General features: G+C 45.6%; 1 protein-coding gene across 6 annotated transcripts in view; it reads right to left on the bottom strand.

Annotated features, from left to right (window-relative positions):
* Window positions 1-6637: 6637 nt before the first annotated feature.
* The window catches only part of LOC131696573 (ecto-NOX disulfide-thiol exchanger 1-like), an 80894-nt gene continuing 66289 nt past the window's right edge, over window positions 6638-21242 (bottom strand). For 5 of the 6 annotated variants that reach the window (XM_059029399.1, XM_059029401.1, XM_059029397.1 and 2 more), the window contains 4 exons: window positions 19529-19582; window positions 10603-10708; window positions 8440-8525; window positions 6638-7521 (listed from right to left, as the gene is read on the bottom strand). In XM_059029399.1, coding sequence (XP_058885382.1) covers window positions 7390-7521; window positions 8440-8525; window positions 10603-10708; window positions 19529-19582 — 378 coding nt within the window. In that variant the 3' untranslated portion in view covers window positions 6638-7389. The remainder of the gene's footprint in view (window positions 7522-8439; window positions 8526-10602; window positions 10709-19528; window positions 19583-21242) is intronic. The other variant, XM_059029402.1, reaches the window with a different exon arrangement.

The following is a 21242-nucleotide window of genomic DNA, read 5'->3' on the forward strand; positions in this document are numbered from 1 at the left end:
ACAGCTTTTCTAACTTAATTAATGAAATGCTCGCTTCTGCTTTTTCTCTCAAGGCTATAAGCCTTTAGGCACTGGTAGCTCTCAGTTAATTAGAGTTTAGCTAATTTCACAGGTATTTCTGGTCAGCGCGACCCAGTGGGTGCCGTAACAAAATGGACTGGGGTAGCAGAGTCGTCGCAATCATTTTGTATTTCTGCTGGTTTTATTTCTGCTTCCAGTGGCGGTGACAGTCTTGGGTCAGTTTCTCAGTGAGTCTGGCAAATCCACCACAGGTGTGGGTGACAGTCTTTAAAAGCCTGATACCTGCAAAAAACTTAAATCTTGTTAGCTGTGCTCCCACCTATACCTACATTCCTATTCCCATCATCAGTGCGCAAACTTCAAAGAAATTAAGCTGTTTCTATCAAAGAGCCATCCATCTCTGCCACATACACCTTTCACTCAAAAAAGGTGCTCACACTTTGTACAAGGGAAGACAGGTATTAGGGTCACTTGTGACAGTACAGTGCAGTAAACTTAAAAGAGATCAATGATTTGATTATTGGAAAGTAGGTCCATTTTCTAGTCAGTGTACTTACTGACATCAAAGAATCAACTTAAAAAAGAAACCATGAAATCAATATGCAAAACAAAGACTTTTTTCATGAAATATTTTGAGGATTTGGAATGTGAAAAAAAAAGTGACTTTGCAAATCCACGTGAATCACAGGATCTATATAAACTGCAGCCCCATATTTTCAGCATTCTGGAAACACTGCAGGCTGTCACACCCTCATATCTCAGAAACTATTTGAAGTTGTACCTTTTCTGGTCAATATAAACCCTGCATGCTTCGTGTGTTGGTGACATAGATACTGACCAGACCTAAAATGAATGCCATATTGAGGTCATGTGATCTTTGAAGGTACAGCTGTATATAGGCAGTGCAATTTGAGCTACTGTTAATGTTTTGTACACGGTTGTATTCATTGATTTTATTGTTGTCCAATAAAGAATTAACCCTTTTACTGAGCAAGTAGGCCGAAGAAGTTATCCAGCAACAAACTCCCCCCCAGTTGTACTTCCTTCCTAGAAAAAGGAGAACATTTTGGGGGACCATTGCACTTGTGAGATGTCTTGCTCATTAAAATATGTCGCATATTTTTAAAGACGATTATCTTTTCTGGGGATACCACTATATCTAGTAAGTAAGGGGGTCTAATGAGGAAAATAGGCAATACAATCCCACCCCTATTCTTGCTGTAAATCATTTGTTGTTTCCAAACACCTGAACTGTACTGTTTGTACTGTCTATATAACTGCACCAAATAAGATACAAGGTGGTGTTTTATTGGGACACCCCTAGAGTGGATAACTATTGCACGATTCAGCTGGAGAGGAGAAGGAGGAAGATCAGTGGATTGCAATCACTATGTCGGAATGCAAAGCGTTCGGGTGCAAAAATAACAAAAGGAAAAACATTAAACAAAAAGTATTTTTGTGTGCTTAAGCCTTTAAACCAACAAAGAGCGGCCATAACAAAACAATGACTACATAACATAGGAGCGGGACATCTGCTCAATAGAATACTATGTGTGACTATAGAGCGAGTCAACGACAGGACGACACACAAAGCAAGACGGAAGAGAGCTCCAATACATGCAATGTTAATTTGTTTTAATGGTTTTTATATGATATACTGCTCAAGGAGGCTGAAAATGTGTCAAAAGCTTTAGTTAACATGTTTTCTATTGAAATGGTTATATGTTCATTTGAATTACAGTTCCCCTTTAAAGAATTGAAAAGGTGCCTGTCTTGTTACTAAGCAACCACAGAATGAAGCCCTCCACTGACTCGGCAGTTGAGGCAGGAATGAGAGATAGGGCCCTATCCTCCCAGTTGTGAGATCACAAACCTAGTAGGAAAGTGAATTACCAAGGTATGGTAAAGCTTCAAGAGTAATTCCAATCAGAAGCACTTAAGCACTGATAATCCAAACATTAACTAAGGAGAAAGAAGTATGTTGTCTCAGATATCCCTGGCCTTCTGTTCTCCCTATCCCTACAGATTGTTTTCTATATTCTTAGCTGTTGAGATACTTTTATAATCCTCTTTTTCCACAAATCACCTTCATGGAAATATAATTAGAAGGCAGGTGTCGAAATCCTCTACCTGTTTTCATTAATATGGTTTATTTATTAATATTATGGTTTATTATTATAGTATTATTAACATTATTTTGAACAATTCTGCAATAATAGTAACAATGATTACAATTCATGTTTATAAAGTTTTTAAAATGCAGAATGCAGTAAGCCAAAAAGAAAGCTTTTTACAAACAATTTCAACGATTGCAACACTTGCTTCCTTCAGCACACTGAAGTACATACTGTTGGTGATTATCACAATACACAAATTAAATAAAAACATATATTGTTAGTAATCATTTACAGGTATTATAATAGCTTATAAAAATGTTAAATCAAGTAAGCAATCATATCAAACAATGGGTTAAGTACATCTAATTTTATATATGTCAGTAAAATCCTTAGAAACTGTCAAACAAACAAGAGATTTCTTATTGGGCCACATTTTCAGAGCCTCAACTCCAATCGTCAACTAACTTTTACTTTTTGATGGAGACAAAACATCTGTTGATTTCACAAAACTAGAACGGAACGTGTACATTAAGTTATATATTCCAGGTCACTTTAGCAGTCTGTTTGTGACAATTTGATGATGTAGCTGCAGAATATGGCAAATCTGTGGAAGACTGCGAATTCCAGGATTTCCGAGGAATTCCACTATCTGCCTCTAGTCATCTATCTGCTTACACATGTCCTTTCACATGGTTAAGACACTGACCGGTGTTGTTTATGTGTAATTGTAACAGATAGCATTAGATGCTGGGTAAAAATGAATTAGATTGTATGCAGAGTCCCATGGTTTTAGAATAGGCTTTCACAGCTTGAAGTACATTAACTCTGCAATTAAAGAAAGTTAATTCAGGTAAATAGCATCTGCTTTGGTAGAGGAAAAAATGCAGGTCTTATGGACCTTTAATACTTGGGTGAGATTAAGTGTCTCTCACTAAACTGTCATTAGCAGTTTTCAGACAGGAATAACACATCCAATAAAGTTACCAAACCATGAAAAAAATGTTTTCATGCATTTTGTTTTTGATCTTGTAATTAGTCTTAAGTTGTTTCTTATTAGTTATAAAATAGTTATCGCTGCCGTTTCATTTCAGGAACAAAATGGTGCTAATAATGATTTGAGAATCTACAGTAGCTGAGACTCCCCAGACTGAAAGGCCTCAGCACTGACCACATATATAAAGATGAGCTGAGACTCCCCAGACTGCAAGGCCTTGGCACTGACCACATATATAAAGATGAGCTGAGACTCCCCAGACTGCAAGGCCTCGGCACTGACCACATATATAAAGATGAGCTGAGACTCCCCAGACTGCAAGGCCTCGGCACTGACCACATATATAAAGATGAGCTGAGACTCCCCAGACTGCAAGGCCTTGGCACTGACCACATATATAAAGACAACCCAGAATGCATTCTGCTGCACAGGTAAGTAATGGTGTCTTTACCCTTGCTGGCTCGAGACGTGTTTGTGTGCTGTTGTACATCTTGTCTGGGGTCACACAGGTAGAGCGGTGTTGGCTTTTGTACTCCCAGCTGAGGCTGGTTTGCTTCACCATGCCAAAGTGACACCTAGTGGTCAGGCAAGGGTTCAGCAGCTTGATCTGCTGCTGAGTTTCGGCGTGACATTTTTTACGCTCATCCTGGGCTGTTACTGTGGCAGGGTGATATTAAAATTTGGGATTATAAAATTGGGGGAGGGGGAACGACCTGGGTAAACACCTAATTGGGTACTATTTTCAGTGTTATAGGGTTGGTCCCTCTAGTTTTAGAAGAAAATACAAAGCCTGAGAGATTTATTAATTTTCGAATAAAGTTAAACCAACCTTTTATCAGTTGGATGATTTACCACCTCTTTACTGTATTTCATTTTAGCCTAACGCGTGCAGTAAGATACAATTTCATACACATGCACCATAAAGCAAGGTTTTATTTTTCATGTCTTTGCCTATCCCTTCTCCCTGCAATTGCTTGTTTAAATGTAATTGCTTAGTGGGCTATGTGAACCACAAGGCTATCATTTGAAGATTGCCTTCTGATACAATACCACCATTCTGGGTTTCATTGCCAAGTCCGCTGAGCAATCCCACAGCAATCTTCTGCGCCGTGCACATGAAATTACCAGCCACTGAAACGGCCCACCACTCGTTCCATGCAAATTACATTTTTGTCTATTTCACATTAAAAAGGGAAAAGGAAAAGCAATGATGGAAAGCAGGATCTTATTGCTATTACCCTCTGCCAGCCAGCTCCACTCAAGATGGATAGAGTACATTACTCTTTCATTAAAATTGCATTGCATAAAAATGCACCTCTGAAATGGCTTGATCTGCCCTAAACATTGCTTCTAATGTGTAGCACATTACTCTTTCTACAGTTATAAAAGGCGTTATAAGGACAGTTTTATGAATGAAATAATAATAATAATAATCATCCTAAGTTTAATTGCATTGACGCAGCCTAGAGGGATACAGCAATCCAGTCAGTAGTAATCAGACTGGATCCGACCCCCTCCTCTCTGGGGTGCAGTGCCATTGTTTTAAATACAGAACAGATATTTCAATAGAAAATCCTGGAAACACCAAAAGGATTTTGGCAGCTGATCAAATTCTCTGGTATTTACATGACCACTGGGTTGTTATTATTATTTTAATGGTCTAAACAGGAAATTAATACAGTGTCATATTTTTTTGTATTCTATGTATTAAAGGGGGTTCTCCCCCTGCTGAATTAATATAGTTAGACAGCATGAATATTTAGATCTTTAAAAACAACCCCATGAAAGTGTTTCCAGAAAAAAATGAAAGAATCATGTTACCTTGTGTGCTGTGATTTAATGGCTGGGCTCTTTTTGTTGCAGCAGTAGGGATCTTGGCATGGAGCGTACAGTACATGATGTTAATGTGCTGTATTCAATTAATTTATTCCACGGGACTCACAATCAAAAGTGAACTTTGTAATTTGTCTCTTTTTTTTCTTCCTTAATTAGTTCCAAGCCGCCGATCTGAAATCTGTTTGACAGAATTCCTCTCCGTTCAGGAGGCTGTCAACTGAAGGCAGGCTACTCCAGTGGTGGCTGTTTTTGAGTTCAGCATTTGACCCAGAAAGAGATTAGTGTTAATTGCTATATCTGGTCTCTAATTACTTTAATTATTTTTGTCAGGTGGCATAATGCAGTTTGCCAATAATAACAGTTCTCTCTGTGTCTGAAAAGGGCAATTTTCTGTGAAAACAGGGCATTAATTTGAAGGAACGAGGAAGTCTATTGTGTAATAGTGTGTTTCTGGCTGATTAAACTTTTCTTTTTATAACATAATAATATATATACTAGAAACTTTCCTTTACGCAGAACAACAACCAACACCAGAAGAGTCCAAATCAAATTCTTTATGAAAGAGGAGTCCATTTATAACAACCGTTCTCAGGATCCAGTAGCCAAACCCTGCAGTTTAACAACAAATTGATCATTGTCACTTTAACTGGCCTTTGACTGATTGCTGTTTATTTATAAAACAGATTTGCTTGTTTGTACCCTATTCCAAGTCAGGCACCACCTTGGTGTGGGTCACACAGACCACGATCAACATGGGACCAGAAGCCCTTCATTTTCACTTGTATTTATTTTGTACTAAAAACGTGTTGTCCAGTAACCAACTTACGGATCAGGAGGTCAGAATATCAACAGACACCCTGAGTTCCCACTGTCACCCCAATGTATCAACATCTTTAACTGCCCTCCTGATCAGGAGATCAGAATATCAACAGACACCCTGAGTTTCCACTGTCACCTCAATGTATCAATGTCTTTAACTGCTCTCCTGATCAGGAGGTCAGAATATCAACAGACACCCTGAGTTCCCACTGGAACCCCATTGTATCAACGTATTTAACTGCCCTCATGATCAGGAGGTCAGAATATCAACAGACACCCTGAGTTTCCACTGTCACCCCAATGTATCAATGACTTTAACTGCTCTCCTGATCAGGAGATCAGAATATCAACAGACACCCTGAGTTTCCACTGTTACCCCAATGTATCAATGTCTTTAACTGCTCTCCTGACCCATGCAGGTGAGGACTCAGGCTGGGAAGAAGAACCAAATAACAAGTCTAACATTGTTAAAATACCCAAATCATACCCTTTCATTATCAAGGGTTTGTTTGTTTTGCTTCTCCTTTACCGGTTATTGTTTTCTTACAGTAATCATTTTTTTGTATTATTGATTCCACTTCTGTAGTTAACACTTTAGAAAATATGCAATCCAAAGTCCTTTTCAATCCCGTCGCTGTGTTGTGTTTCTCTCAGTTAATGGCGGGTGGGAGAGAGGCACTTGTATTGAGCATGTCTAGAGATGTGGTGATGTAAAGTAAACTACTCTAGCAGCGTTGTATGATGACCCACGGCATACTGGATTTTATTGACACTGGAGTTGCTTCTCCTGGGTTCTACTGCTTGTAGATTCTCACAAATATAGATGAAACACTGGTAACAGCATTCAAAATATATAATTTGATAAAAAACTTTATTTCATAAAAAATAATTTATACAAGTTGTTGATAAGATTTAACATGTATGTGTCTAGTTCACAAAGCAGTATATTACAACACACATTGGTACTATATGTATTATTATGACACAAGAAAATGGTTTATTTTGATTTCAGCTCTGGGTAATATGAAAACAGTAAAGGAAACCTGATTTTACAGATCAGCGTCTCTGAAGGAAGCATTACAATCAGTGTTCACCAGAGTGGAATTGTCTACACCTGCTATCTGATGCTGCATGTCTGGGATTTAAAAACAAGTATGGTATCTCATTTGCACACAGCAGTTGAATCCCAAAAATGACTTTAGGCAGCAGCACTTCAGCATTTTGGCAATTTCCTCCTGTTTCACAGAAAACAAAAATACACCCATTTAAAGCAGTAGATAGTGACTAGCTGTGTTGAGAATTACCATGTTCATTTCTAAACCCAGCAAACAATTATCTCGCTCAACCAGCCCTGTTACTCTGGAATGATTTTTCAAGTAAATAGATCTGTCTCGATTCGACACACGGAGACTTTTAGTAACTGCTGCACAACTACATCTTCACTCACAAGGAACAAGAGAGATGTAATTAAAAACCAGGCTGGGGCTATGCAAGCAAACACACTGCTATGTGCAATAACCATATTTCTCACTCAGGAGGTACATAAACCTCCTGTCTTGCAGGAGAGTGCTTCTCGCTAACAAGCCCATTCATTTCCCTGGATCAGACAGTATTAATTCCCTCAAAGCCACAGAATATCCACCTCTTCTCCAGCGTGGCCCCCACGCCCGTGAACTCTTGCTTGAACATGTGGGGCAGCCGCAGCATGAGAGTCTCGATTTCACTGGCAGAAACCTGGGGGGGGGGGCAGAGCACAGAGAAACAATGACACAGTCCCATTACAACAGGCTGTGCATGTTTAAAAGAGAAAGCGCTACCTCACACCAAGGGACATGAAATCTAATCTGAACACATTCATATCGAAAGCACAAAGATGGAAACCGAACCCCACACCAATTTGGGATTGGGATTCAGGATTTCTATCTCTCTGTCTCGCCTTCTCTCTCACACCCTGCTGGGCACAGCACACAAAAATGAGTGTTTCTACTTTCTGGATTTTTCCATAAACTGGGAAATAGCTTTTACTATTCTTTATTTCGGATACAGGCTACTGTGGCTGTTCTTGACTGAAGCCGCTAGAAGAATTCCTGTTTCCATTAAAGTTGACAACAGTAAGGCAAGGAGTTGTATTTGTGCATGAAATGGTCGATTCTAATGGGGGCATGTCTTCAATTACTGAATTGAGCCGCCCAGAGTCTTGTTTCAACCAGGTCTGTCGTTATCTAAGGGAACCTACTGCACTGTAGGTGTTACATTTCAAAAACAAAATAAGCAAGGTCCTGGATTGGAATTAACACAAATAGACTTTTTCATGTTTATATATATTTTTAAACTAATACAGCTTAAGCACACTGACTGCTATTGTATGTCAGACACAGGAATTCACAGTTAAAGTGATCACCTAAAGGCCATTCCAGACAGCATTTCAGTCAGGAAGCAAAATTTAAGAGAACAAGATTTGAATGAGGCGACAGACCTGCTGCAAGAACGGGGAGGTGGTGGATGAAAGGAAATGAGACGACAGAGGGGACCCGGGGAGTGGCCCACAACGGGGCCCAAGCCAACCCTAATGGAAGACAGCAGCGGCTTCACCTGTACCTCAAAGCACAGTGGTATTAAAGGACTAATAAAACTGAACAGATGATGACCTACCTTGGCATCCAGTCTCTGTATGTAGGACCACAGATACTCTATGTTGGCACCAAAGGGGTGAACATGAAGAAAGGTTGATATTATGCCTATGGGTAAAAGGAACAGGGAAATTATACAAATGGACATGTGTTTAATACATACTCTGTATTTACAGAGCTGAGTAAGGCTGCATCCACAATGGACAGAGCGACACGAGCAAAGTTGCCAAATGTCAATCCACACCAGATGCGACTTGAAAACGAACCAAAAGACTGGAAATAAATACATGACCCTGCCCGTGAATTCCTATTGGACATACTAGAGATGGGCTGTCCAATATTTTAAAGTGCAACATTATTATTATTATTATTATTATTATTATTATTATTATTATTATTATTATCTGTGTAATTATGCGCAGGTCACCACTTACCTTGTATTATTATTATTTACTTTTATTTGGTTGTTCTTTTTAAAACAGTCCGCTGAACTTGACAGAATGCTTTATAAATATGGCTCATAATCCTCAACACTATGTATGAGCTTGTTGGGATGTGTCACATAGAATACAAACATATTGCTGGCTTTGTTTTACAACGTATAGAATAGTAGGACCTCGATAATATTTTTGTTTGTTTGGTGAATCTCCACAAAACTTCATTATGCATATGTAAAGACCTTCTTCTTGTCACGGATTTGTGCCACAGAACAATTTATTTATCATAAAAACAAACAAACAAACAAACCAGAAAAAGCCATAGCTTAAAATTAGGTCACATGATCAAGTTGTGTGAATGCAGGACCTTTTTTGTGTCATTTTTAAAAGCCAGCAAAAGTGCACATTTTTCATTTAAATGCTGGATATATAGACTGCATGTATGGTCTGGTTTATTTTTGCTTATTAATAAACCTATTTTTATGCAACTTGCATAACTGGAAAGAAAATGTCTCTGTGCTGCTAAATGCACCACCTGCAAGCCACCCAGGCATTGTCTTTCTTCTGGATGTCTTTGTAGTTGTTCAATTTGAATCATATAATAATGGATACTGCTGTACCTCATCAATATACTTTTCGTCGTCCATGATTAACTTGTTTTAAGGCATGACTTGTTTTGAGGCGTGACTTGTTTTGAGGTGTGTTTTTGACGTGTGTCAAGGGTGTTAACCTTGCTTCTGATTGGTCAGTTTCATTCCAGTCACGTGACGAAAATATATATATATATTTTAGCGACGTCGCTCGCGTCGCTCGCTGCTGGTGTGGATACTCCCATTTGACTGCAGTGACGTCTAAATTATTCGCTCGCGTCCACTGTGGATACACCTTAATACACAGTAACAGTAATAATGCTGGCAGCCAAGCACTGTAATAAAAGAGCAACTGGAGCCAAAACAACCACTTAAGATGATTACTTTAGAGAGGTCCTATAAAAGTAACAGAATAATTCAGGGCAAGAAAATATATTGCTATGTCTCGAGACGCTGAAGCCCATATTCATTTCCCCAGATTTATATTGCAAAACCCTGTGCAATTATACTGTAGGAGAAAATAAACTACAACTCCCATAACAGCGCTTATTAAAAAGCATGCATGTGTTTTATTAAATGCAGTCGGGCAAGATGAATGTAGGGTTGTTTTTTTATTTTTTTTATTTCGTTTTTCTATTGGATTTTGTTTAAGCATGGGTAATTCCGATTTGTATGCAGCATTATACGCTACAAAGTAAACAGGTTTTGAGGGCTCTGTTGCAATCTGACTAATATCTGCATTCATGAATGGGATTAAAAGCACTGGCATCAAAAACAAAAGGGGACTGCCTGTTTTGGTCAACAGCTAGTCATACAGCTGGCAGTGAATACTCTACAAGTCCCTGGGGTTCCTTCCCCTTTCATGTGGGACTGTGATCCATACACATGGCACATCTCTGGTCTAACAGGCTAACACTGAAATGTAGAAATGTGTAAGACTGCCATCCTGCTTTACATACATGTTCAATCTCCACCGTACAGAATGCATCAATGTTCTCAACGGAAGAGGGGGGTGGGGAACGGGCATTTACAAATGAAGATCCTTTCACAGGTTTGCATTCCATTATGTATCAGCATCGATGTGTGTTGTAATGTCCACATTTCTTGTATTCCATTCCCTGCAGATATATAGTACAGCACAGTGATATATTACATTACCCAATAACAGGGCTTCTTTCTCTGATTTCAGAGGTCCTTGAACGTGTTTCTCTGCATTCTTTTCTTTATCGCAGTGAAGTACTTGTCCTGTGCATCCATTTATTCCCTGTTTGAAAAACAGATAACATAAATACATCTATTCATATTTATTAAGACATTATCTGCTTTTTTTGTTTTCAGGTAATAATCTTTAATATGGATTGAAACAAAAGTGTTACGAACCCACTGACCCAGTTCCACTGGTGATGGTGTTTCTCCTGCTGTCAACAACTGTGTTGCGATCACTAGATCTTATTTCACACAGCCCTCTAAACAGCCACCTGACAGAAGTGGCCTCGGGCCACTACAGATAAAGCCTGGAACAGAGTGCGTCTAGGAGGTGAAAGCCTTTACACTATTTTCAAATCTCAGTCATTTACAATGAAACCCAAAAATATCTGGAACAAAACTGCTAATCATACTTTGAGCAGTTTGACCAAAATAGCATAGCAACATAACCCAACCAAACAATACATAACATACAATAAAGTGAAGTATTTATTTATTTATATTTCAAATCCAGGTTCCCTTTCAAGTCGAAAATAACCATCAACATGAGATATTGCCGTCAGGCAGCACCGGTAGGCTGAGCTTTTATAGCAAAGCTGCCGATAGGCCCCCACGCCAGCTGCAGTGTAAGCCCGCCCCCCTGGGAGCTTACTTAACTGCGCGCGTGGGGATGCACTTCCTCTTTTGTCTTCAGCCTTGGTACGGTAGGTAATAGATAACAGAGCGAGCTTGTTAACTGATTGTACTCGATAAGCTTTACGCTTGAGAAGCTGGTTAATTACCCCTTCTCTGAGTTTATTTCAGTTACTGTGTTTTAGGATTATATATATTTCTTGTTAATATATATATTTTTCCTTTCGCTTTGCTTCGGCATCGCGTCTTCGTGGTCTCCCGTCTTCCTTTTCTTTGTTATTATTATAATATATAATTTATATTATATTATTATTTGGGTTTTTTGTGTGTATATATATTGTTTATATATATTCTTTATTGTATATTGTTTGGGACGCGTGTTGCGTTGGCCTTAGGCCACACGCATTTTTGCAGCCTCGGTCTTGCTTAGGCTAGACCGCGTGTGTGTGTGTGTGTGCGTGCAGCCTGCATTGCAGTCTCCCCCCCCCCACCGCGGCGCGTTCTACCGCCACGTGGCTGCTATTGAGTATAGCCCCACTGTTCTTACACTATACGTAGTGTCTGCTGCAGCGTCCAAACAAAAAAAAAAAAAGTTTTTTTCCCATACAGTATTAAGGAAGACGACCACCAAGTGCATTAACTGTTGCCCTTATAAGCAGCACAACACCTTGTCTTTCGAGACTCAGACACAGTACTAGAGCACATAGCGTCTCCGCTTTGCGGGTCAGCTGACGTGGATCGTCTGGTGCAGTACACGCGCTCCGGCGCTTTCGGTGTCAGCGCTTAGGCGCCTGGTGTAGCGCTTCGGCGCCTAGTGCTTGGGCTCAGTGCACGCAACGCACCTGTGCACGCACCTCGACGCTCGGTGCTCGGTGCCTCGGTGCACGCACCTCGACGCTCGGTGCTCGGTGCACGCACCTCGACGCTCGGTGCCTCGGTGCACGCACCTCGACGCTCGGTGCTCGGTGCCTCGGTGCACGCACCTCGACGCTCGGTGCTTGGTGCCTCGGTGCACGCACCTCGACGCTCGGTGCTCGGTGCCTCGGTGCACGCACCTCGACGCTCGGTGCTCGGTGCACGCACCTCGACGCTCGGTGCTCGGTGCCTCGGTGCACGCACCTCGACGCTCGGTGCCTCGGTGCACGCACCTCGACGCTCGGTGCTCGGTGCCTCGGTGCACGCACCTCGACGCTCGGTGCTAGGTGCCTCGGTGCACGCACCTCGACGCTCGGTGCTCGGTGCCTCGGTGCACACACCTCGACGCTCGGTGCTCGGTGCCTTGGTGCACGCACCTCGACGCTCGGTGCCTCAGTGCACGTACCTCGACGCTCGGTGCTCGGTGCCTCGGTGCACGCACCTCGACGCTCGGTGCTCGGTGCACGCACCTTTGGTGCATGCACCTCGACGCTCAGTGCCTTAGTGCACGCACTCGACGTTTGTCTTTCAGTGCTTGGTGCACGCGCCTCAACGCACCTTAAAGCTGTTCGCTTGGTGCTCAGTGCTTAACGCTCGGCGCTCCTATTACTGGCACGGTACGCTTCGGCATACAACGTGCTGCACCATGTCATTTCACCGCTGTGTCACCTGTGGGACGAAGTTACCGGCTAATGACCCGCATGAGGACTGCGTGTCCTGTCTGGGGCCGGAGCATGCGGCATCTGCTTTGGCAGACAAAGCCTTTTGCACGTTATGTGCAAGTTTTCAGACGCGCACTCTGCGTCGTAGGGCGAGGAGAGCAGTCGGGGATCGCTCCCCTTCATCTGGGTCGTCACACACCCTTTCCGCCCCGCAGCCTTCTTTGGCTTCCCCGCCAGCGAAGCTGCCTTTTTCCAGGAGTTCGCCTTCCCAGGTTACCCCTGGTCAACGATCTCCTGAAGTTAGGCGTAAGAGAGACCGCTCCCACAGTCTTTCTGTAAGGCGAGGCCCTTCTCCTCGCGGCGAACGCCCCCGTCAGATCTCGAGATCCCGCTCTAGATCGCCCCGAAAGAGAGGACGTTCCCGTTCTCCTCGTCGCGACAGGCGAGGTGGTGTAACTGAGCTTACTAATAAGATGTCTCAGTTTATGGACCTTATGATGGGGCAGCAATCGTTGCTCATGTCCCTGGCCACAGCTCGGGCCGCAGAGGAGCCAGTCAGACCGGCTGTCAACCAGCCGATCATCCTACCACAACCCCTGTCCGTTCCAGTTGCGCAACAGGACGCATGGGACGTGGATGCTATCTCTCGAGATGCATCAGAGGGTGAGCCTCTCCACGGAGAGGATAGTGTGGAGGCAGAGCTCACGTCCCACCACTCAGAGTCTGAGATGGAGGTAGGCGTGGATGACTCTTTATGGTCCCTAGTAGAGCGGGCGACTCGCCACCTGGGCTTAGAATGGCCTGCCACTGAAGAGCCTAGGCGCTCTCTTTTTGAGTCGCCTTTGGCACAGGGCCAGCAGTCTAGGACGCTTCCGGCCTTCCCAGACTTTGTTAAGGAGGTGCAGTCCACTTGGGGGACTCCAGCCTCCGCCCCGGCAACCTCGCATAAGGCGGCTGCCTTTACCATGCAAGGTGCGAGTGAAGCGGGTCTGGCGTCATTTCCGCCAGTTGGCGCTGCGTTCGCAGCGTTGGTGAAGTCACCAACACTCTCTGGGTTGGTGAAAGACCCCACCTGTCCTAACAAGCAGTGCAGGATCACCGAGGTGCACCTCAAGAAGGGCTATTCGGCGGCTACAGAGGCAGTTAGGCTGTCCAATCTGGCCAGCCTCCTCTCAGTTTATCAGGCTGCGCTAATAAAGGATCTCCCAGACTACCCTTCGGTGTCTCTGAGAACAGAGTTGGGGCTAGTTGCCCAGCTGCTGGTCAAGCTAGCCCAGCTTAACGCGCGGGCCCAGGGCAGGAGCATCGCGTCTCTGGTGGTGGCCAGACGACAGCTCTGGCTCTCGCAGGCGAGAGTCCAGGAGCATGACAAAGCTCCCTTGTTGGATGCCCCAATTACACCGGGGCACACATTTGGCCCAGCGGTGGAAGAGATGTTGCAAAGCTCAGCTAAGGCTAGAGAGGCATCACAGCAGTTGGCTACGATATGGCCGCGTAGGCCTTTCCAGGTCAAACGCCCACAAGAACATCAGTGGCGTAGAACACCACCGCAACACCAGCCGCGTCCAGGGGGTACTAAGACCTCCCCGGCGGATACAGCAGCGCGTGGCCAAATCCCAAGGGGACGACCGCAGCGCACAGGGTGGCGACCTAGAGGAGGCGGCAGACCACGCCCTCGTGGCGCTGGCCAGGCCCCTCGTGAGCGAGCGAAGCCTAAGCAGCCCTGAGAAAACCAGGCAGCCATTGACCCAACCCTATACTGTTCCACAGCTTCTGTTTTGGCAACAATGCACCAGCGATATCTGGGTGCGCAAAACTATACTCACCGGGTACACCCTTCAGTTCCGGTTAAACCCCCCCCCCCCTTCAGGGGGGTGGTGGTAACTGTGGTGAAGAACGTGGTTCAGTCCTCAGCTCTGAATGTGGAAATACAGGCATTGCTCAGGAAGCGTGCCATTCAACTAGTAGACCCTGCTCTGACCGACCAGGGGTTCTACTCCAAATACTTCCTTGTGCCAAAGAAGGACGGCGGGCTCCGCCCTATTCTAGACCTGCGTGTACTGAACAAATACCTACGGGTGTTGTCGTTCAAGATGCTCACGCACAGGCACATTGTCCAGTCTGTCCGGCAGGGCGACTGGTTTACCACCATAGATCTGACAGATGCGTACTTTCACGTTCCCATCTGTCCGGGTCACAGGAAGTATCTACGATTCGCATTCCAGAGCAGGGTCTACGAGTTTTGCGTCCTGCCATTCGGCCTGTCTCTAGCTCCTCGAACCTTTTCGAAGTGTATGGACGCCATTTTAGCTCCTTTGCGGGCTCAAGGCGTCCGACTGCTGAACTATCTGGACGACTGGCTCGTCTGCGCGCAGTCAAAGGAGCAGCTGGCACAGCACACAGTGATGGTTACAGACCATCTCCAGCGGCTAGGTCTGAAGGTCAATCCAGACAAGAGCCGCCTCGTGCCCAGCCAACAGACCGAGTTTTTGGGTCTGCATCTGGACTCAGTGTCCATGGAAGCGACCCTATCGACACAAAGAGTTGCCTCATTAGAGCGGTGTCTCTCCCTATTCAGGTTATGAGAAACAGTCAGCATGGAGCTCTGTCAGCGCATGCTGGGGTTGATGGCTGCCGCCTCGCAAGCCCTTCCTTTGGGCTTACTACACCAGAGACCTCTGCAGGCCTGGTTCAATGCCTTCGCGTTGCACCCGCGGAGAGACAAGCACCGCAGGTTGAGGGTATCCCGAACCTGCTGGGAGGCATTACGCTGGTGGAAAGTTCAGTCGAACATCCACCAGGGCGTGCGCTTGGGTCTCATCTTCCGAAGGGAAGTTATCGCAACCGACGCTTCCAACCAAGGTTGGGGAGCAGTCTGGAACGGGACAGGGACCCGTGGAGTGTGGTCAGGACCCTGGAGGTCAGCCCACATCAACGCTCTGGAACTCAGAGCAGTGGACCTCGCCCTTCGGCACTTCTTGCCAGTGCTTCTAGACAAGCACGTGTTAGTGCGGTCAGACAACACCACAGTAGTGGCGTATATCAATCGCCAGGGCGGATTGCGGTCCCCCGGTCTTCACCGGATGGTAACGCGGCTGTTGCTCTGGGCTCAACCGCGTTTAGCCTCTCTGCGTGCAGTTCATCTGCCGGGCAGAGTCAATTACGCAGCGGATCTCCTGTCCAGAGGAGGTCCTCTTGCGGGCGAATGGCGTCTTCACCCTCGGGTGGTAGAGCGCATCTGGGAATGGTTCGGCACAGCGCAAGTCGATCTCTTTGCTTCGCGAGAGACCACGCACTGTCCCCTATGGTTCTCGGTGAAGGACCTCGACAGCCCCCTGGGGGTGGATGCACTGGCTCACGAATGGCCGCCAGGGCTCCTGTATGCCTTTCCACCGATTCCGATGCTCCCCGCCTTCTTGGAGAAGGTCAGGGTAGAGCGAGCGACAGTGATTCTGATCGCTCCTCGGTGGCCTCGGAGAATATGGTTCCCGAGTCTAGTGCAATTACTGCACGGTCGCCCGAGGGAGCTCCCTCTGCGAGCGGACCTGTTGTCCCAAGCTCAAGGAGAGCTTTGGCATCCGAACCCCAAACTCATGCAGTTATGGGCTTGGCCCCTGAGCGGGAGCGCCTGTCAGCCTTAGGGCTTTCGACTGCAGTTATATCGACCATCCAGAGTGCTAGAGCGCCCTCTACTAGGTCGCAGTATGCGTATAAGTGGCAGTTGTTTCAGAGTTGGTGTCTGGCTGAGAGCCACGACCCAGTCTCCTGTCCTATGGCAATAATATTGCAGTTTCTGCAGAAACTGCTGGATGAAGGGAAATCTCCTTCTACACTTAAAGTGTATTTAGCCGCCATTTCGGCTTGTCATGTACGCATTGACGGTTTATCACCTGGTTGCCATTTTTTGGCATCTCAGTTTCTGAAAGGCGCAAGACGCTTGCGGCCTCCAAGAACGACCAGTTTACCGCCTTGGAGCCTTGATGTGGTGCTAGAAGCCCTTACCAAGGCACCATTTGAGCCTCTCCACAGCGTGGATATGAAGCTCATATCTATTAAGACTGCATTTTTGCTGGCTGTGGTATCAGCAAAACGCGTGAGCGAGTTACATGCACTTTCAGTGCATCCTTCTTGTACTCGTTTTGCAGGAGACGGTTCTAAGGTCTCCATGCGCCCTAATCCGGCCTTTTTACCGAAGGTTATATCCCCGTTCCACATGAACCAGTCAGTCGAGTTGATGGCGTTCCATCCTCCTCCTTTTTCTTCCCCAGAGGAAGAGCGGTTACACATGCTCTGCCCCGTGAGGGCATTGAGGTGTTATATTGACCGTACAAAGACTGTGAGGCAGACGGAACAGTTGTTCATATGCCATGGTTCTAGATCTTTGGGTCAGCCGCTGTCTAAACAGCGCCTTTCCCACTGGATAGTGGATGCTATTAAATTAGCGTATGAATCTACAGGCCTTCCACCACCAGGGCAGTTGAAGGCGCATTCTACCAGGGGTATGGCGACATCCTGGGCCCTCTTTCGAGGGGTGCCGGTGTCTGATATTTGCGCGGCAGCCAGTTGGGCTACGCCGCATACCTTCATGAGGTTTTACAGGTTAAATGTACTGGATTCCTCTGCTCCACTGTTTGGAGCATCTGTTTTACACTCTATGACGCCTCAGGATGCGGACGTATAGAGTGGTTGATAGCATGGTGTTGACTGTTCCACCTTTAAGACAGGTGTCATTACGAGCATAGACGCTGAGGCGCAGCTCCGCATATGCCTAGATGTACTGCCTACGCAGTTGCGTTATGACGTAAGTCTGTCCTACTGCCGAGAATCCTCCCTCGCGACAGCTAGGGTACACTGTATCCCATGTTGATGGTTATTTTCGACTTGAAAGGGAACGATAGGTTGCGGATGCAACCCCGGTTCCCTGAAAGAGAAAATAACCATCAAGCTGCGAGGTCGCTCCGGTAGCCTTCACGGCCTGAAGAGCAAAAGAGGAAGTGCATCCCCATGCGCGCAGTTAAGTAAGCTCCCAGGGGGGCGGGCTTACACTGCAGCTGGCGTGGGGGCCTATCGGCAGCTTTGCTATAAAAGCTCAGCCTACCGGTGCTGCCTGACGGCAATATCTCATGTTGATGGTTATTTTCTCTTTCAGGGAACCGGGGTTGCATCCGCAACCTATCGTTTTAAAATGTGATGTTACTGAACAGACCTGAAGAACCTGATTCCTCTACATCTGCCCCACTGGTTAAAAATCTTATGAGAAAGCCTACAGCTTTCGTTCATGACTACCATCATCAGCAAGGGCAGCTAAATACTCTCTTCTGAAATAGTAGCTACTGTCATGTGCATTTTGCCTTTTTCTTTAGTCTAGCTTGTTAACGACCAGAAGGTATTTTGACTTGTTTAGGGAAAAGAGAGTCTAGGCTTTACAGTATTTCACAATAAATAAATAAAATAAATAAATAAATAAATAAATAAATACCAAGAGAAGTGAAAACCTCTAACCCTGTACAATCCACCATCAGCTGAGCCTGTCAATTCCTTGAGTTATGAGTTTTCCTTTCCCCATGGTTTATACCAGAACCCTCCTCTGCCCTGCTCACACATACAGAAGCTCTAACAGATGGTGACACTGGTTACACTTTATTGCACATGTAACAACAGCTCTGTAACACGGAGCCGAGAGCATTGAAAACAGCTTCTTCACACTGCTGTATATGCAGTCAATGTCACAGTACTTGCAAACAATAATGCAATTCAAAATGTACAGCTGTGGCCAAAAGTTTTGCATCACCAAGAACTTTAGAATTGATACACAAAATAAAATAAAAAGCTATCTCTGGGGGCTCCCGAGTGATGCATCCAGTAAAGACGCTCCGCTTGGAGTGCAGGATGCAACCTATAGCCTGGTGATCGCAGGTTCAAATCCAGGCTATGTCATTGCTAACCGTGACCGGGGGTTCCTAGGGGGCAGCGCACAATTGGCCGAGCGCCACCCGGGTAGGGAGGGATTAGGTCGGCAGAGCAATCCACGGTTCACTGCGCACCAGCGACCCCTGTGGCTGATAGGGCGCCTGCGGGTGTGCAGTGGAGCCATTCAGATCTGTGTTGTCCTCCAGCACTATAGGGCTGATGGCTTCACTGTGGATCCGCAGTGCGAAAATTCAGCCTCCGTTCCCCGAGTTGCAGGGGGGTTGTAGTGTTGAACCGGGATAAAAATAATAACTGGGCATTCCAAATTGTTCTTCCATATTCCATTTTTGTCAGTTTTTCGTTAAATATGTGGAAAACTGCAAAGGAGTATCTAATTCAATATGTTAGCGTAACATTATTCAGCAGGTTTCATTCGACTTCATGAAGCAAAATGAGTTAATTCTATAGGGTGATGCAAAACCTTTGGTCATAGCTGTATGTTCTTTTTTCATGATGATTTGTAAATGGTACACCTAACTGTACATAGGGGTGAAAGTTATTTATTTATTTATTTATTTATTTAAATAAAAAATGTTGTAACTGTAATTGGCTGAGACTGAGGGTGACCTGACAGGAGTATCATCCACAACTTAACCACTGATGTGTTTGTGAAATCCGTCAACATAAAGCGCTGCCAAAAAAGTACATTAAAGTAATCAATGAAAGGTGAAGCGGAGACAAAGAAAGGCCACACTTACTTGAGCATGTGACTCGCTGCTGATAGTCTCCACAGCCTCCATACTGTGCAGTAACTAGTTAATACAAATGAGAATGCACAAATACTTTAGATACAGAAAGTTAATAATGTACAGTCATTCTGAAGCAGCTTAGCCCTGACTCCGTGCATCAGTGTCTGATCTCTACTGAATTCCACTGTTCTAAATGAAACCTTCAATTTTGCCTAGGTCCTGCCTTCCAGCTATTCTGACCAATCTCAAGATCGGTTATGTACCTGGCACGCCCCAAAAGTGTGTCACGTATTGTGGCAAGGAGCAGACACGCTACTGTGGCCTAAAACACAGAAACCTTTAACACCACTCGGACAGTGCGTCAGAAGCTAACATGGTGCAATCCACAATCAAGGTCATTTCACGGGACGAAGCCAGGGCTGCGTAAGGGCTAGGTAGAGGCTTAGCCTCGGGTGCATAGAGGCTGAGGCGTGGCTTAAGGGATAAAAGTGCTTAGGAATGTGTAGGTGAGAGATGCTGAAGGGGAGAGAAAAGGATGGGCCCAACCCACCAGGGGAGCCTTCTTGAAGGACAGACGTGTTGGTCTTCCGGGCCCCTGAAATGACACAAACTCTGACTCTCGAGAGCTGTTAATAGGCGTTGCTCCTCAGGTGGTTCTCGAGAGCTGTTAATAGGCGTTGCCCTACAGCTGGTTCTTGAGAGCTGTTAATAGGCGTTGCCCTACAGCTGGGTACGTGAGAGCTGTTAATAGGCATTGCCCTGCAGCTGGGTACGCGAGAGCTGTTAATAGGCATTTCCCTGCAGCTGGTTCTTGAGAGCTGTTAATAGGCGTTGCCCTGCAGCTGGGTACGCGAGAGCTGTTAATAGGCATTGCCCTGCAGCTGGTTCTTGAGAGCTGTTAATAGGCGTTGCCCTGCAGCTGGTTCTTGAGAGCTGTTAATAGACGTTGCCCTGCAGCTGGTTCTTGAGAGCTGTTAATAGACGTTGCCCTGCAGCTGGTTCTTGAGAGCTGTTAATAGGCATTGCCCTGCAGCTGGGTATTCAAGAGCTGTTAATAGGCATTGCCCTGCAGCTGGTTCTTGAGAGCTGTTAATAGACATTGCCCTGCAGCTGGTTCTTGAGAGCTGTTAATAGGCGTTGCCTCGCAGCTGGGTACGCGAGAGCTGTTAATAGGCGTTGCCCTGCAGCTGGTTCTTGAGAGCTGTTAATAGGCATTGCCCTGCAGCTGGGTATTCAAGAGCTGTTAATAGGCGTTGCCCTGCAGCTGGGTACGCAAGAGCTGTTAATAGGCGCTGCCTCACAGCAGGTACTCGAGAGCTGTTAATAGGCGTTGCCCTGCAGCTGGGTATTCGAGAGCTGTTAATAGGCGTTGCCCTGCAGCTGGGTACTCGAGAGCTGTTAATAGGCGTTGCCCTGCAGCTGGGTATTCGAGAGCTGTTAATAGGCGTTGCCTCGCAGCTGGTACTCGAGAGCTGTTAATAGGCGTTGCCTCGCAGCTGGGTACTCGAGAGCTGTTAATAGGCGTTGCCTCGCAGCTGGTACTCGAGAGCTGTTAATAGGCGTTGCCCCACAGCTGGGTACTCGAGAGCTGTTAATAGGCATTGCCCTGCAGCTGGGTACTCGAGAGCTGTTAATAGGCGTTGCCCTGCAGCTGGGTACTCGAGAGCTGTTAATAGGCATTGCCCTGCAGCTGGGTATTCGAGAGCTGTTAATAGGCGTTGCC

Source organism: Acipenser ruthenus, chromosome 8 (genome assembly GCF_902713425.1).
Source record: "Acipenser ruthenus chromosome 8, fAciRut3.2 maternal haplotype, whole genome shotgun sequence".
Lineage (NCBI taxonomy): Eukaryota > Metazoa > Chordata > Actinopteri > Acipenseriformes > Acipenseridae > Acipenser > Acipenser ruthenus.